General features: G+C 47.2%; 5 protein-coding genes across 7 annotated transcripts; 1 reads left to right on the top strand and 4 right to left on the bottom strand.

Annotated features, from left to right (window-relative positions):
- Positions 1-247: 247 nt before the first annotated feature.
- LOC6590047 lies at positions 248-1,647 on the bottom strand. Its single transcript, XM_026986371.1, has 3 exons — positions 1,584-1,647; positions 1,122-1,514; positions 248-1,064 (listed from the first exon to the last, which is right to left on the bottom strand). The coding sequence occupies exons 1-3, from the start codon at positions 1,627-1,629 to the stop codon at positions 457-459; spliced, it is 1,047 nt and encodes a 348-aa protein (XP_026842172.1). The 5' UTR covers positions 1,630-1,647; the 3' UTR covers positions 248-456.
- A 2,150-nt stretch (positions 1,648-3,797) lies between these two features.
- LOC113565028 lies at positions 3,798-6,720 on the top strand (the record flags this gene model as incomplete). The annotated part of the gene is made up of 10 exons (XM_026984824.1): positions 3,798-4,260; positions 4,836-4,906; positions 5,004-5,088; positions 5,213-5,255; positions 5,328-5,424; positions 5,492-5,842; positions 5,904-6,007; positions 6,071-6,186; positions 6,347-6,561; positions 6,625-6,720. Coding segments are annotated over 10 exons (1,632 nt in total), but the record flags the coding sequence as incomplete, so codon positions are not given.
- A 149-nt stretch (positions 6,721-6,869) lies between these two features.
- On the bottom strand, positions 6,870-10,671 carry LOC6590609 (zinc finger protein 616). 2 transcript variants are annotated; one of them, XM_002016407.2, is made up of 10 exons: positions 9,769-10,669; positions 9,564-9,713; positions 9,236-9,497; positions 9,024-9,176; positions 8,817-8,960; positions 8,616-8,751; positions 8,098-8,553; positions 7,853-8,039; positions 7,562-7,794; positions 6,870-7,503 (listed from the first exon to the last, which is right to left on the bottom strand). In XM_002016407.2, the coding sequence occupies exons 1-10, from the start codon at positions 10,574-10,576 to the stop codon at positions 6,886-6,888; spliced, it is 3,147 nt and encodes a 1,048-aa protein (XP_002016443.2). In that variant the 5' UTR covers positions 10,577-10,669; the 3' UTR covers positions 6,870-6,885. The 2 variants fall into 2 exon arrangements, with proteins under 2 accessions (XP_002016443.2, XP_026841866.1); XM_026986065.1 differs by lacking the exons at positions 6,870-7,503; positions 7,562-7,794; positions 7,853-8,039 and having other exon boundaries at positions 8,134-8,286; positions 8,348-8,553; positions 9,769-10,671.
- A 128-nt stretch (positions 10,672-10,799) lies between these two features.
- LOC113564876 (odorant receptor 46a-like) lies at positions 10,800-13,498 on the bottom strand. 2 transcript variants are annotated; one of them, XM_026986172.1, is made up of 4 exons: positions 12,665-13,498; positions 12,512-12,600; positions 12,286-12,460; positions 10,800-10,966 (listed from the first exon to the last, which is right to left on the bottom strand). In XM_026986172.1, exons 1-4 carry the CDS (start codon positions 13,496-13,498, stop codon positions 10,913-10,915), a joined length of 1,152 nt encoding a protein of 383 aa, XP_026841973.1. In that variant the 3' UTR covers positions 10,800-10,912. The 2 variants fall into 2 exon arrangements, with proteins under 2 accessions (XP_026841973.1, XP_026841972.1); XM_026986171.1 differs by lacking the exons at positions 12,286-12,460; positions 12,512-12,600; positions 12,665-13,498 and adding an exon at positions 11,025-12,186.
- A 343-nt stretch (positions 13,499-13,841) lies between these two features.
- Positions 13,842-15,365, bottom strand: LOC113565162. Its single transcript, XM_026986345.1, has 3 exons — positions 15,178-15,365; positions 14,716-15,108; positions 13,842-14,658 (listed from the first exon to the last, which is right to left on the bottom strand). Exons 1-3 carry the CDS (start codon positions 15,221-15,223, stop codon positions 14,051-14,053), a joined length of 1,047 nt encoding a protein of 348 aa, XP_026842146.1. The 5' UTR covers positions 15,224-15,365; the 3' UTR covers positions 13,842-14,050.
- Between the last annotated feature and the right edge of the window lie 112 nt (positions 15,366-15,477).

Genomic DNA, 15,477 nt, shown 5'->3' with positions numbered 1-15,477 from the left:
AATTGTTTCTCAATACGATTCCCTAGAAATAATTAATCGGGAACTTTATAGCGATTTTATTTCTCCCGCATGGCGGCTGCAACATGGTGATTAATTGATAATAATGATAATATTAACGTAGCTTAAAAAGAAAAATTCTGGATAATAGTCAATCCGCCCTGCAGGATAGACCCAATCATTGTAACCCAATTACATACATAAAATTTAATAAAGAAGTGATTCCTTCGGTTTATTTCTATTTCCCACGTCCTGCCCATGTCTTGACTCTTAATAGAAATAGTATATGTTGATTCATTTGTAAACTGTACCACAATTTTCGTGCAGTGATTGCTGTTTTGAAACTTATACTATTTCCAGGCATTAAATACAAAATATTAAATTATTCAGGCGACGATTATTGCGTAGGATAATTTCGTAAGGCCCGCCCAAATACCCAGGCTAATGAAATATTTATGATTAGAGGGGAAATTGCTTCGGATCACAGCAGAAGGTGAATCCATCGTGGGGCGTATTTGGCAGGCTCAAAGGGCAGCTGACGGGGCTGCAAATATTCAGGACCTGCGGCCTCTCTCGCTGGAACGTACAGTTGTAGGTGAGGAAAACGTAGAGCCCTCTGCCACCGACTTCTCGCACAACCTTGTAGGTCCACTCGGGGACTGGTATCTTCGAGCCAGCAAGGTAGGCCTGCTGGAACACTCCCCTCGTGTCTGCCAGCATGAGTATTCCGATGCCACCAGTCTTGACCCGGAACGGTGTCGATTGGGGGATTATGCTGCGCACCCAACGCTCGATCTTCTCCCAGTTGCCATCGTTGATTGACTTGAACTGGGGCACAACGTTCAGGTATCGGAAAGTGCTGCTCATCTGATCCACAAAGAGGAAGTCCGCCGACGCTACCAGATGCCCACGATTGATCACTAGGGACCGAGCACTGGTCAAGTAGGTCTGCCCGTCCCCGTAGATGTAGTTAAAGGCGTGGTAGATGTTGGATTTTAAGTAGGCAGTCGCCTCTCTGGGGCTGAACAACTCATCGGCCACAAACTCTACCCACGGTCGTCTGGGAACTATCAAGGACTCAATGGGCAATTGGGGGAGAGTAGTAGGAGGCGGGGAACACTTACAGAAGGACTTGTAGTATACATCGCTCTGCGAGTACAAGACCCGTGCGTTGCTGGCATCAAAGCACGTCCGATAGAGCTCCAGCTGTTGTCCCTCGATCGTATATCCCACAGCATACATGGTCCCAGAACACTCGTTGTCCCTGATACGCGTGACTGTTGGCCTCATCGGTTCGTTGCATGTCATGGGCATAGCGACACTGAACTGTCCATTGTCCTGGCACTGAGTCTCCACCCAGTCCGTGACAGTGCAGAACATGCAAAGAGTCACTCCGGCAGGAACGATTTCCGTTCGCTGCAATCGAAAGGCTCCACTGTCATCGCGATAGGTGAATATCCGATTCGTTCCCTCCACCATATACTGCGCAATCTGACAATCACTTCGAACCCCCCGACCTGCGCTGGAAAAAGCACAACTTTGGAGCACATTATCATGAATACAGTAGTAGACTAGTAGAAACTTGCCCATGGCGCAGAGCAGAAGGAGCAGGAGTATCTGGGAGCCATCCATCTGATGGGACGCTGATTCTGATGACTATTAAATTTTGAAAATTATACTCTAAATTGATATGTATATGAACTACTGCCATCGCACTACATTTTTGGGGGATCCCCGAAAAATATATAAGTTGGAAATCGATAGACGGATCCGATACTAGTTCCGACCCATTGACTCATTGATGAGAACCAAACAAGTGATAGTTATGCAACGAATCGATAATAGAATCTAAATCTATTGTGTGTATAGAAATTTGCAACGAATTTAGAATCAATCCAAGCTCACTTAGATCCCCATATCCCAGGCACTTACTTTCCCATCCATTCATTATTAGAGATCGTGTGTTTTTTGACAGTCCACTTGTGGATAACACTTTATTGCTTCTATCACATACAAAAGTTGTTGTTTGGTTGCTAGTTGAACTCTGCTTCGAAACAATTGCTCAATTCTTGTATTCGTGGTACTGTACTTGATGATGATATTATATATGTAATTATTAAATTTAGGTTGCTTTTTTTGTGTTTTTTTCTTTCTACTTCAAATGGTGCACATACATAGATATATGCGTGTAGGTGGCAGGCGGGCATGTGCCGTGGCAATGAACTAAAGTAGAACAAATATAGCGAATCGAAATGCCATCGCTTGGGGGTGTACTGTACTCGTAAATGTGCATAATCGTAGACAAGGAACACCCCCCTACCCCCAGCCAACCAGTATAAGTAGCCAATAAATGTAGGAGAATTCAGTTTATAGATATGTCTTTGGTTACTTCAACTGAAAGATGGAATGCACTTAACTCGTTTCGATGGACATATTTACTCTATAATTTGTTGGTTTTTTGTTATCGTCATGCATGCAATGCTCTGCCATCAATTTCAATTCAAGAAGTGCCCAATCAACTAGCCCTGAATCAAACAATAAACAATAAATAGTAGTTCCAGCCAGACTGTATGCATTATTGACATTGATTTGCCGATTCCATTCCAGAAGCGTGTTCATGAGTAAATATGTTAGTTATGAATTAATTGTCTTTACAAATAACCTAATTATCTGAAAACTTATTCGAGCTATCTTTAGTTTTCGGTCATCTGTTGGCCCCAACTGCCATACTAATTCTTGGACTGGGATTTAATCTATGTGACCAACAGAATTATCTTCTCAGACCCCACAAATATCAATCAATAGCTTTCTGCAACATATGTATTCCTTTAGGAGTATGAAAGGAGATAAGATTAGGACTAGCTTCAGTGGATTTGTGCGCAAGGAAACTCAAGTTACAGCTAGACCAAGTGCAAAGTCATGACCTCATCAACCAGAATCAAATCAAGTCAAACGTAACTCCTAAGTTGACCAACAAACAATTGATAGAAAATAAAACACAGAATGATAAAAAAAGAAAATGAAAACTGCATCCACTCAAAAAAGAAGAGGGAAGAAGTAGTTCCACTGCTATAGAAGGTAGAGCCGATTTTTCCCCACTTGTAACAACAATTATGATTTATGTATATTTCGTAGCCAAGGCCCCACCCCATAGAGCGTGTCGGTACCGTGTCTTTTGAACCCAAGTTTTACTGACACATACTATACTCGTACTCGTAGTCCACCTTCAGTTATAGTTACAATTACAGCCTCCTCCGAGATATATTGTGTACATACCCGCATACCTAGTGTGCGGAATGAAAGTTTAACCTTTGATTTGAAATTTTGCAGAGGTAGTACAGAATGGCAAATCCATGAATCCAAGTTTCAGCGAAGATTCTGTGGCTGAGACCACTTGCTTAAAAAATATTAAAAATTCAGACGGTAAGTCTACAAGGTCCTCTCCCCCAGGTCCTACAATACGAATGTCGAGAGAAAAAAACAAAAAAAAAAAACTCAAAACTTAAACAAACAAACTTTTTTTGTATCACATTTTATTATATTGAGTGTTGTGGTTGTGTCAATGTTGTGACTTGCATCCCAGAGATAAGACTGATTGAAATTTTAATTGATGTTGTTTGTTGGTTACATAACATTCCCGACACCCGACCCACGACACACGACACCCGACACCCTACACCCTACACCCCCATCACCAGACGCCCGACTCCACGAATCCACGACTCCCCGACTAACTGTGGCTCCACTAACCCTGGGACAGAGGGATCGCCATCGACAGCAACTAATTCCGCTCTCTAACTCACTTAGCCCAGCCCAGTGGCCAGCTGGCCAACTGCAAGCTCAGCTCCAGTGCTGGCGCTCTGGCCCAGTTCTCCCACCAGGCGTCATCGGTCGAGGAGGGTCCGGGCCAGGCCAAAAGCGAGTCTGCCTCTAGAAATCTGACCATTCCCGTGGTACTGTTTGGCTTTCTGCATGGCAGCTTATTCGGCTCATCGCTTTCGCTGCGCAATACCCGGGTGGCCCCCACAAACCCTGCGGACCTGGAGGCCGGCCAAGAGGACCCCAATACGGATAACTTTGAGAGGAACAGCACGATGACGCTGCCAGTGCCCACCCAGCGCCGCAGTGCCAGTCCGAGTCCGAGCTCGGGAAGTGGTCGGACGGGTCGATTCTTTGCAGCCGCATCGCAGTTCCTGGAGACAGGATTCTCGCACAGATCGGCTGCTGCTGATGGTGGGCCGAACGGGTCCTTCGGTGTGGCAAGTGCGTGCGAAGCATCTCTCTCCCGCTCTTTGAGGATCTCCTACCCTCTGCTATGCTGTGATGCTAGGGATGCATGCCGTCCACCTGTGTAGAGTGCCCCGCTTTGATTTGTAGCCTTAGTTAGTCCCAGTCCAGCCGCACTCCATGCTCCCCCCACACACATCCCATCTGCCACTAGACATAGGACACAGGACACAAAACACCACAACGCTTGCTTCAGAACTGGGCTAGAGAATATTCCAGCCATCTACAGGCATCTCCGACTAACTCCTACTAACTAAGCTCTCGCTCTCTCTCTCTATCTATCTCTCTATCTCTTGTTGACATTAATCATATAATACTATATATATAATTATCAATATCGTATCCGTATTTACTAATTGCTCCATATATGTGTGTAACGGTACTTTTTGTATGTGTTGTTGTATATTTGGGTTGACGTTGACTTGCTTAAATGTATCCAAAACCAAAAAAAAAAACACCAATAACCAAACCAAACCAAAACCAACCAAGCGAAGCTAGCAACCAAAACCTAACGCACAAGTCAATCTCTCTGATTCACAAATTGCCCGCAGATGAGGAAGATGAGCCGCGCTGCACGCAGCTAACCAATAGACACAAGACGGCCATTCGGTTCATTCGCAAGGTGAGTACGTGGTTGGACACGGACACGGACACGGGGCACCACTCACCACTGGAAGGGATCGAGTCGGATATGCAACTGAGAGAGATTTTTATTGCAGCTCAAGTACTTTGTGGCACGGCGCAAGTTCAAGGAGGCCTTGAAGCCGTACGATGTCAAGGATGTCATGGAGCAGTACGCAGCTGGTGAGCACCAAAGCCCTCCCCTGTTCTGCTCCCCTAAATAGAAACCTTCAGGCTATGAGCTATAACTCTAAGACTAGCAATTGTACTAGCTTCAAAACTTTATACCTCTCTTTGCTCCTTCTAGGCCACGTGGACCTGTTGGGTCGCGTTAAGATGCTTCATTTGCGGTGAGTCTGCCAAATAAACGTGGAATGAACATCCGTTTCCCTACCATTTACTCATTCACGTTCATTCCACAGTTTGGATCAAATCCTGGGCAAACAAGGATCCAAGGCCAAGGACGTCTATGCATCTAAAATAAGTTTAGCCTCCCGTGTGGTTAAAGTCGAGCGACAGGTGAGGTGGCCCCACAATGATTGACCAGCCCAACAGAGCTAGACTGTAATTATTGTTGATTGGATAGGTCGCTGACATAGAAGAGAAGCTGGACGTGCTGATCAAAGCCTACATGGAGGATCGTGATAGATTCTTGGCCCTACCCCTCCCAGCAAAGCCCAGCAAAATACATTCCATTAGCCCTAGCCACAATCCCCTGCACCACACTCACAACCTGTCGATGATCGATGTTTGGAAGCGCACCGCGGCACTGAGTGTGCATCCAGAGCACACACCGACCGCCACTTCGGCCACATCCACGGATGGCACAGAGCTGAGGGCGCTCACCTCCACGCAGACAATCACAACGACAACCGATGTGATCGCCACGCAAACCCCGATGCCGCCTCACACGCAGCATACATCGACCAATACCAAGGTAGAACTGAGACTGAGTCCCTCCAAACGATCTCATAATTGTATATGTATATCCTTTGTAGTCTTCCGTGCTTAACTCATATCAGCTGGGGTCTGAGAAGCAGCAGCACAATGATGTTTTTATGACTGAATTAGATAATAGGACCAAGAAACGTGTTACGTTAAGGTTGGTTCCGCCATTCCCATAAGCAAATCCTTATACGAATAAGAACTATCACATGTATTGCAGCCTGCATAGATCCACATCGGAGCCATATAGCAAGCAGGAACAGCGCATTAGTATACCAGACGAGGGAGCACAATCCCTGGAGTGCGCTGCAAAGGCAACGCCGCCAGATAGTTCAAGTAATTAAATCAAATTATCAGTCGAAATATATATATGTAGACTTTGTGCCTGCCTTTGAAAATGTTCCCAAAATTCGTACTGCTTTAAATGCACTGCGGAACCGAATTAGAAGTTGAGGTTCTGAATATTTAAGTACGTATATCTCCCCACATCATACAGTTATCCTTATCGACGAGTATGAGGACTTCGAAGAGGAAGATCTGAACTGCGAGGGCGAAATGGAACATTTCCCATCGTGGGAGATCGACAGCGACATTGGGGTCGACGTGGATGTGGATGCTGACGGTGACGGTGACTGTGATGAGTCCACTGAGGACACGGCCCTGCTGCACTGTGCCACGCGCACCGCCATTGTTATTACACCAATTAGCCCAGTAAGTCACATTCAATTACTGTCGTCCATTTGTGAATGAAACTCTTCGATTTGATATGTATAGGTAAGCTCCGCACACAATCTTCAACAGTTAAATGACCAAACTACAACGCTTAATAAATCAAATTTGCTTCCGCCAGACTCTGGCTAGTTAATTGCATTGGAATTAGCCTAAATGTACGTGTAGCTATTACATTATCATTAGAATTGTATTATGTACTATGGAATACATATTTATGTCATTTTCTGACATCTCTGTGTTCAAATTATGGATAGCAAATGAACGGAAATCAAATTAAATATATCTGCTTTAGCAAAGAAATGGCTAATCATCCGAACGGAGTTTTCTTCCATGTTTTCTGTTTGAGCCACGGTTCGGCTTTGGTTCCCCCTCTGCCTCATCCTCGGCAAATTCCAGCGCACATTCTTCATCCTCCTGCTCCATATCCTCCTCTTCCTCATGCTCTACTTCCTCATGCTCTACTTCCTCCTCCTCCTCCTCTGTAACGTTATAATCAACGTCTTTCATCGTGTCCATGTCAACAGCAGAATCGTCTATGAACTCAACTTTTTTATCTTTCAAAATACCAAAGCAACGTTTCTTCGCTGCCGGCGGCCTGGCGATGGCATACGCCTCCTCCTCGAGCACATCGTCGGCTACTAAAGTGGAGTTGTGCACCTTGCGCAAATGCACGTTCAGCTGGGAACTGGTGGTAAACGAACGGCCGCAGCCGTCGTCAATGTAGTTACGGCACACATGCTTGGAGGCGTGCACACGTTGTATGTGGTTGGTCAGTCCTTGGCGTCGACCAAAGTGCTTGTCGCACATCTTGCAGTCGAAGGCGAATCGCTTAAAGTGCTGGCCCAGGGTATGAACAGACAGTGACTTTTTGTTCCTGGTGGTGAAGCTGCACTGCTCGCAACTGTAGGACTGGGAATGGAGCTACAGGGGGATACCATACATCGGTTAGAGATCGAATTAGTAATGCTACAGTACATACCCTCTTGTGAGCCTCCATCTCGCTCTTGTGGTAGAAGCCTTTCTCGCACACACTGCAGGTGTAGCGCTTTTTGTTTGAGTGCACCACATTCACGTGGGTGTCATAGTTACGCCTGTTCTTGACAATCTTGAAGCACTGCGGACACTCGATGGGCTCGTGCCAGTAAGCAAAGTGTTTATCCAGGGCATCCTTGCTCTTGTACGAGGCGTTGCAAAGTGAACAGACCACATTGTCTGAGAAGAAGCGTCGTTAAGATAGTCGGGAATTAGATTAGGCGTATTGTGCACTCACCATTATTGTGGCTCCGGGCGACATGGACGGATAAGGACATTTTCGATCGGCATAGCTTAAGACAGAATTGGCATTGCCATTCCTGCAGCGGCTTGGCCGATTTCTCCTGCCGCTCTTTAGACTCATCGTGAGTGCGTCGCTTGTGCGTGTAGAGTGAGTTCCAGTTCGCATATGCCGCCGAGCAGTCCTGAAAGGAAGATTCATTCAAGCCACAGTTTTTACGGTTGTCTGGCGTGCCATGTCACCTTCTGGTCGCACATGAAGAATGTGCAAATGTCCAGCTTCCGATGAGCAACATCTACACGCAGTTGTTGATAGTTGCGCCAATGGTGACGATACAATTTCATGTCGGTAAAATCCTTTCCGCAAGGCTGACACGAAAAAACGCCATTGTCGTGCACACCAGTCTCGCGATGGGACTGTAAGTCTGACTTCTGCTTAAAGTACGTGGTGCAGTATTCACAGACATAGGCATCGCGTAGCAGCTCCACGTACCTCTCCGCCCCAAAGCAGGCAGAGCCCTCGCTCCCGAAGTGGGCGTCCATTTTCTCCTGATTCTCGCTCAGTTGGCCACAATTCCCGCAGACATGAACGGAACGTTCGATAATCAAATGCGACTTCATGTGGACGTTGTACGTGGCCTCAGAGGCAAACTCGCGGGAGCAGAGCTCACAGCTGATGACGTTGCCATGCATTGATCTCTGAAAAGTTTACCCTGATAAGTTCAGCTATATTACCAGAATATCTCGACGCAAATTCTTACTGTGTGGCTGTTCAGTTTACCACGTGTCTCGAAGGTGGCCAGGCATTCGCCGCAGGTGTAGGTGGCGTTGCCCACAGTCGCGTGCGACGTGTTGTGCTCTATGAAGACAGCGGGATCCCGGAACGTGCGATCGCAACTGAAAGCGGAGGAGAAGTCAGTATGTGGAAATGGTGCAGTAGAGCCTGAGAGAACGTTACTAACAGATCACAGAAGAGAGTGCCCTCTGGCTCGTGGGAATAATGCAAATGCTGGAAGAGCTCGTCGATGTTGGTGTTCTCATAGCCACAGACAAAGCAAGCGCGCGGTCGGTGCTTCTCCAAATGGAATTGATTGTGAAAATTGAAGCTGCATGGAAAAGGAAGAGGACATATCATGAAAAGAGCAACTTCATTAGAAATCAGAGCATACCGCTTCCAGGAGGGAAACTCCAGGGCGCACATTTCGCAAAACAAGCGAACGCCCCGTTTTTTCTTGATGATATGCGCACACGAATGTTTATTGTATTGTAAAATATTTGAGAAAGTCATCTTGCATTCCGGACAGCTGCCGTAAATGGCAATACTAAAAGAGGGAGGGTTCCATAAGATATCACGGCGACCTCATAAAACAGACTTTCTTACTCAGCCACAGGCGCATGTAGAACAACCAAATGCATGGCCAGAAGTTTGCGTCCTTTTAGCTCCAAGTTGCAGCCCTCGATTGGGCACCGAAAGACATCCGACCGGGACTTGTGCACCCTCAGCATGTGCTCCAGCAGGTTCTCGTAGCTAGTGGACTTTAATGTGCAATGTTGGCAGACAGTATTCCAGTTGAACTTTAGCTTCTCAAAGCTGGTCCTCACCACCGTGGCTAAGTACTCGTATAAGTCGTCAATGTCATCCTCTGTAATGACATAAAACACCACAGTGAATGGCGGTTAACCCATTCGCAGATTTCAATTCCACGTACTTTCTTTGATCTCGACAAAGTTAAAGAGGACTATATTGCTGGCCTCGCTCTCCTCGTTGTCTGCCTCGCTCTGGCTCTCCGTTTTCTGCCTTTTTAGTCTGGATGGACGGATGTCTGGCTTGGTATTTACCTCCTCTTCAATTGAAATATCTAAAAACCGAAGTTCTTTTAGGACAAAATTCATAAGCCAATAGTTTCTACGCACCTTCATGCTCGTATATGATATTCATTCCATCTAGATCTTCTTCTTCAGTCACCTCAGCTTCAGCCTCAGCCTCCGCTTCCTTCTCTGGCACTGCAATTGTTGTTTGGGAAGAGTCGGGAAGAACTGTTTCTGACTCATCTACCACGCCCGGCTCGTCCTCGTTTAGAATATTGAGAATGAGGGCACTAATCTGCTCCTGGTCTGCCTCCTTCGGAGCATGCTTAGTCTTGGATGGTGCCTTGACTTTATCAACTTCGTCTGCTACAGAGGCCGCAGATGGCAGTGGCACGGATACATTTTTAATTATACGTCGGCTGGGTTTCGGGTCCGGCTGTATCACCGGCACAGGCTTTTCCACTTTAGTTTGGGGCTCCGGCAGTACGGCCTTCTTAGCCGTAGGCTTGACAGGCTGTGCAGTATTTGGAGGCGTGTGGGATCCACTCGTTGCAGCGTTTGGAGCCGTCTTGGAAGCAATCCTTGCAGCATTTGGAGGCGTCTTGGGTGCGCTCTTTGGGGCAGGAGCATCCTGGACAGCGCTCTTTCGTCTGGCAATCGCAGCATCCTGTTCTTTCTGTAGCTCGTCAATGTCAAACAATCGGATCAGAACATTCACGCACTCATCGCAAAGAAGCTGTTGCTGCTTTGCGTTGGGTGTCACATCTAAGCTGAAGTGCTTCGCCAGCAGCTCTTTGAGTCCCAGTTCCAGGCCAAATTCATCAAATATCTCCTGGTACTTCAATTTGGCACCGAATGCGCTGCAATGCAGGCAGCTAGGACCGCTGCGGCTTGTTTTTGGGTTTTCCGACATCTTAACTTTGTCCGTCAGCAATAACGCCAGCTGACTGACCGATACGATACGATTGATGCGATAATCACAGACGCACAACTTGTTAACATGGACAGTCCTTACATTTTTAAACACCCACTTTGCCCGAGAATACAATTTTCTGCGCGTAATTTACTGCATTTCTTTATTTAATTTAATTGCGTGCTTTGCTAAATCGATAAGCGATAAAAATACTTTTCTGGTTTTTTTTGCCAGCTACTAGTGTGACCATATTGCTGCAGGGAGGATTGAAATCTTGATGGTTGCCCGGTAATATTTGAAATTATTTTTAGGTAATCCATTGATAACAATCAGATTCTAACTGTTAACGCGCTTCAGCAGGGCGAAGTAGCTGTAGGAACAGTTCACAATCTGGAAATAAAGAAAATCCATTAGTTATGTTCAGAATGGTGGGTTGATGTTTCCCTACAGATCCAAAAGCCTCCAGACTAAAAGTGAAAGTGGGATTAATAGTGCGCAAGCTAAGAGGCGAGTCTAAGCGCTGCATCATAAGCACAATCATTTGGCGATTTTCCTTGTTCCAGCTGGTCCACTGAGACTTATAGATGCTGTGGCACAGGCGCGAGCTGTGGATTGTCACCTCGTTGGAGGCGTAGCAGATGATGAAGATCTGCCAGAGCATAACCAGCTGGTAGATGCAGGTCTTGGTCATATAGATTGCTTCTCCATTGGCAATCGAAATGGTCGACATGTCGAACAGATTGGAAACCAACACCAGAATCGAGCACATTAGCTGCACACTGCCTGGCACTTTGATAAACACCTCCACCAGATCCTTGAGCTGCACAATCCTGTTGTAGTGGGCACTGCACTCGCGCAGCTCCCTGGCAATGCGCTGGTTATCCTGCGGTGTCTCAGCCGGCCCCAACTGCTGCAGGCGCAGGGCGAACATCTGCACCTGTACCCGTAGATAGGTGAGCACACTGTAGGCCACCGATTCGAAGGCTATGTTCAGGCAGCACGTGGACATCAGAGAGACAGCGTGGGTCAGGAATAGGACCCAGTAGCACATTCGTCCCTCAATGCTGCAGAGCTCGTACATGGTCAGCGGCAGCTCCGAGTTACCCGCAAAGAACGGCACAAGGAGAATAAGGGTGGCTGTCACTAAGCACGAAATGCCGTACAGGTTCCGCAAGTTCACCACCGACACCCTTCCGGCTTCCATTAGTTTCTCCTCTTGCTCACTTTTGGTCGAAAAACTCGAGGATTTCATCATTGTGACGAGGCCCGCCAGCTTCCGACTCTTCAGCTTCATGTGCATCAGTTTGGTCATGCAGGATATCTCGGTGGCGAACATGTAGAACACCTTGAGTATCTCCCGCAGATGGGCAATGCTGCCGGCCAGCTCCATGGCGAACAGCAGCAGCATTCCACTGAGAATAGCAAAGATCGAACAGAATCGGAGCTGGTGCCAGCGGCGCTGCTGCCCTGTGGCCCCATCTGGAAGTTTCCAGATGCCCAAAATCTGAAAATACCACACCTGGTATTTGTAGAAGTGCCCTGTGACTTTCAGATGCTGCTGATTCATGCTGACTGGCGATTCCCGACTGACTTAACCTACGTGTCCTGCGTTGCGGGCCTTTTATAGCCCCAAGTTGTTGCAACGACGCAAATGAGGATAATTATGGAAATCCGCTAATCGTACAGTGAAAAAAAAGGGAAGAACGTACCGAGCTGAAGAGCGCCAGGTCGAAGGCACGACTGGGGTTTATGGTCCTTATCCTCAGCTCGTAGTGGAGACGTTGCATGAAGAGCAATGCATTCCGGCGATCGGAGCGACTCCAGTCCACCCAATTGGTATTGTAGAGCCGATGGGGCAGCTCGGCACTGCAGTGGGTGACCTCGCTACAGGGTACTCAAAGGGTACTTCAATCACTCAATCAGTCAATCACTCACCCCGCAAAATAGCACAGCATGAAGATCTGCATCAGCATGCAGGCCTGGTAGGTTACGAACTTGAACAGCGCCATCTTCTCATCGGACAACTAAATATGTGATGAGATAAATATGGTAAAAATGCATTTCCATTATCAGTTCTGTTGCACTCACCAAGGCTATGGCATAGAAGTTGGCTGTCAGCACCAGTACCGAGCAGAAGATCTGCATCGATATCGGTGTGCAGAGCCGACGCTCTATAGTCTCGGCCAAATCCACAATCGCCATGTGGAAGCGGATGCACTGCTTCAGTTGCACATCAATACTCATCTTAGTGTTTCCGTTTTCCTTACCTTGGCCGATCTTCTGCACGCGCAGTGCCAGAATTTCCAATTGGCAATTCACGAATATGAAAAGCGAGCAGCACAAGGAGTCGAAGCCAATGTTCGTGAGGCACGAGGTCGACAGCGCCAGGCACTGGTAGCAGTACAACAGCCAGTATCCGGCCGAGCCCGGATTGTCATCGAATGGGTTGTAGGTGCCCAGTGGCAGATGCGACCAGTCGAGCACGAACTGTGGGATCAGTATCATTGCGAGGGCCGCAAATGACAGCGCCGCGTAGTAGTCTCGCGTTTTGCGGGTCGTCTCGCAGGCTGCCGCAAATATGGCCCGCTCCTCAGGTCCCTCCGGACGGAAGTCCTCATCGTCCAGGCGGTCGAACAGCTGCTGGAGCGCCACATTATTCATCTTGACGGATATCAGCTTGGTGGTATGTCCGGCGCTCGTGGCCAGCACAAAGATGGCCCTGACTATCTCGAACATGTTGTTCAGGTTGGACACTACGTGCAGCACCAGCAGAAGATCGAACAGGAGCACCCAAAAGCCCATGACGTGCCAGTAGTTGATCTCATGGAGAATTCTTTTCCAGCGCTGTTCTTGTGGCATCAGCGAGTAAATGTTGAAAATAAACGTCTGCCCCTTGTAGAAGATTTCCGCCCTCTTAGACATGCTCCTAAACGATTCTTTGACAACTTATTGGCATTCAGGAACTCTGAGCGCTTTTATGGCCACTCAAACAGCGTTTAAAATGTCGTTAGGCCGACTAATTGTTTCTCAATACGATTCCCTAGAAATAATTAATCGGGAACTTTATAGCGATTTTATTTCTCCCGCATGGCGGCTGCAACATGGTGATTAATTGATAATAATGATAATATTAACGTAGCTTAAAAAGAAAAATTCTGGATAATAGTCAATCCGCCCTGCAGGATAGACCCAATCATTGTAACCCAATTACATACATAAAATTTAATAAAGAAGTGATTCCTTCGGTTTATTTCTATTTCCCACGTCCTGCCCATGTCTTGACTCTTAATAGAAATAGTATATGTTGATTCATTTGTAAACTGTACCACAATTTTCGTGCAGTGATTGCTGTTTTGAAACTTATACTATTTCCAGGCATTAAATACAAAATATTAAATTATTCAGGCGACGATTATTGCGTAGGATAATTTCGTAAGGCCCGCCCAAATACCCAGGCTAATGAAATATTTATGATTAGAGGGGAAATTGCTTCGGATCACAGCAGAAGGTGAATCCATCGTGGGGCGTATTTGGCAGGCTCAAAGGGCAGCTGACGGGGCTGCAAATATTCAGGACCTGCGGCCTCTCTCGCTGGAACGTACAGTTGTAGGTGAGGAAAACGTAGAGCCCTCTGCCACCGACTTCTCGCACAACCTTGTAGGTCCACTCGGGGACTGGTATCTTCGAGCCAGCAAGGTAGGCCTGCTGGAACACTCCCCTCGTGTCTGCCAGCATGAGTATTCCGATGCCACCAGTCTTGACCCGGAACGGTGTCGATTGGGGGATTATGCTGCGCACCCAACGCTCGATCTTCTCCCAGTTGCCATCGTTGATTGACTTGAACTGGGGCACAACGTTCAGGTATCGGAAAGTGCTGCTCATCTGATCCACAAAGAGGAAGTCCGCCGACGCTACCAGATGCCCACGATTGATCACTAGGGACCGAGCACTGGTCAAGTAGGTCTGCCCGTCCCCGTAGATGTAGTTAAAGGCGTGGTAGATGTTGGATTTTAAGTAGGCAGTCGCCTCTCTGGGGCTGAACAACTCATCGGCCACAAACTCTACCCACGGTCGTCTGGGAACTATCAAGGACTCAATGGGCAATTGGGGGAGAGTAGTAGGAGGCGGGGAACACTTACAGAAGGACTTGTAGTATACATCGCTCTGCGAGTACAAGACCCGTGCGTTGCTGGCATCAAAGCACGTCCGATAGAGCTCCAGCTGTTGTCCCTCGATCGTATATCCCACAGCATACATGGTCCCAGAACACTCGTTGTCCCTGATACGCGTGACTGTTGGCCTCATCGGTTCGTTGCATGTCATGGGCATAGCGACACTGAACTGTCCATTGTCCTGGCACTGAGTCTCCACCCAGTCCGTGACAGTGCAGAACATGCAAAGAGTCACTCCGGCAGGAACGATTTCCGTTCGCTGCAATCGAAAGGCTCCACTGTCATCGCGATAGGTGAATATCCGATTCGTTCCCTCCACCATATACTGCGCAATCTGACAATCACTTCGAACCCCCCGACCTGCGCTGGAAAAAGCACAACTTTGGAGCACATTATCATGAATACAGTAGTAGACTAGTAGAAACTTGCCCATGGCGCAGAGCAGAAGGAGCAGGAGTATCTGGGAGCCATCCATCTGATGGGACGCTGATTCTGATGACTATTAAATTTTGAAAATTATACTCTAAACTGATATATGAACTACTGCCATCGCACTACATTTTTGGGGGATCCCCGAAAAATATATAAGTTGGAAATCGATAGACGGATCCGATACTAGTTCCGACCCATTGACTCATTGATGAGAACCAAACAGGTGATAGTTATGCAACGAATCGATAAAAGAATCTAAATCGATTGTGTGTATAGAAATTTGCAACGAATTTAGAA

The sequence above is a fragment of the Drosophila persimilis genome, unplaced genomic scaffold (genome assembly GCF_003286085.1).
Source record: "Drosophila persimilis strain 14011-0111.01,24,50 unplaced genomic scaffold, DperRS2 tig00000002-arrow-pilon, whole genome shotgun sequence".
Classification (NCBI taxonomy): domain Eukaryota; kingdom Metazoa; phylum Arthropoda; class Insecta; order Diptera; family Drosophilidae; genus Drosophila; species Drosophila persimilis.
The sequence above is the reverse complement of the archived record's forward strand: the minus strand, read 5'-3'. Positions and strand labels throughout refer to the sequence as shown.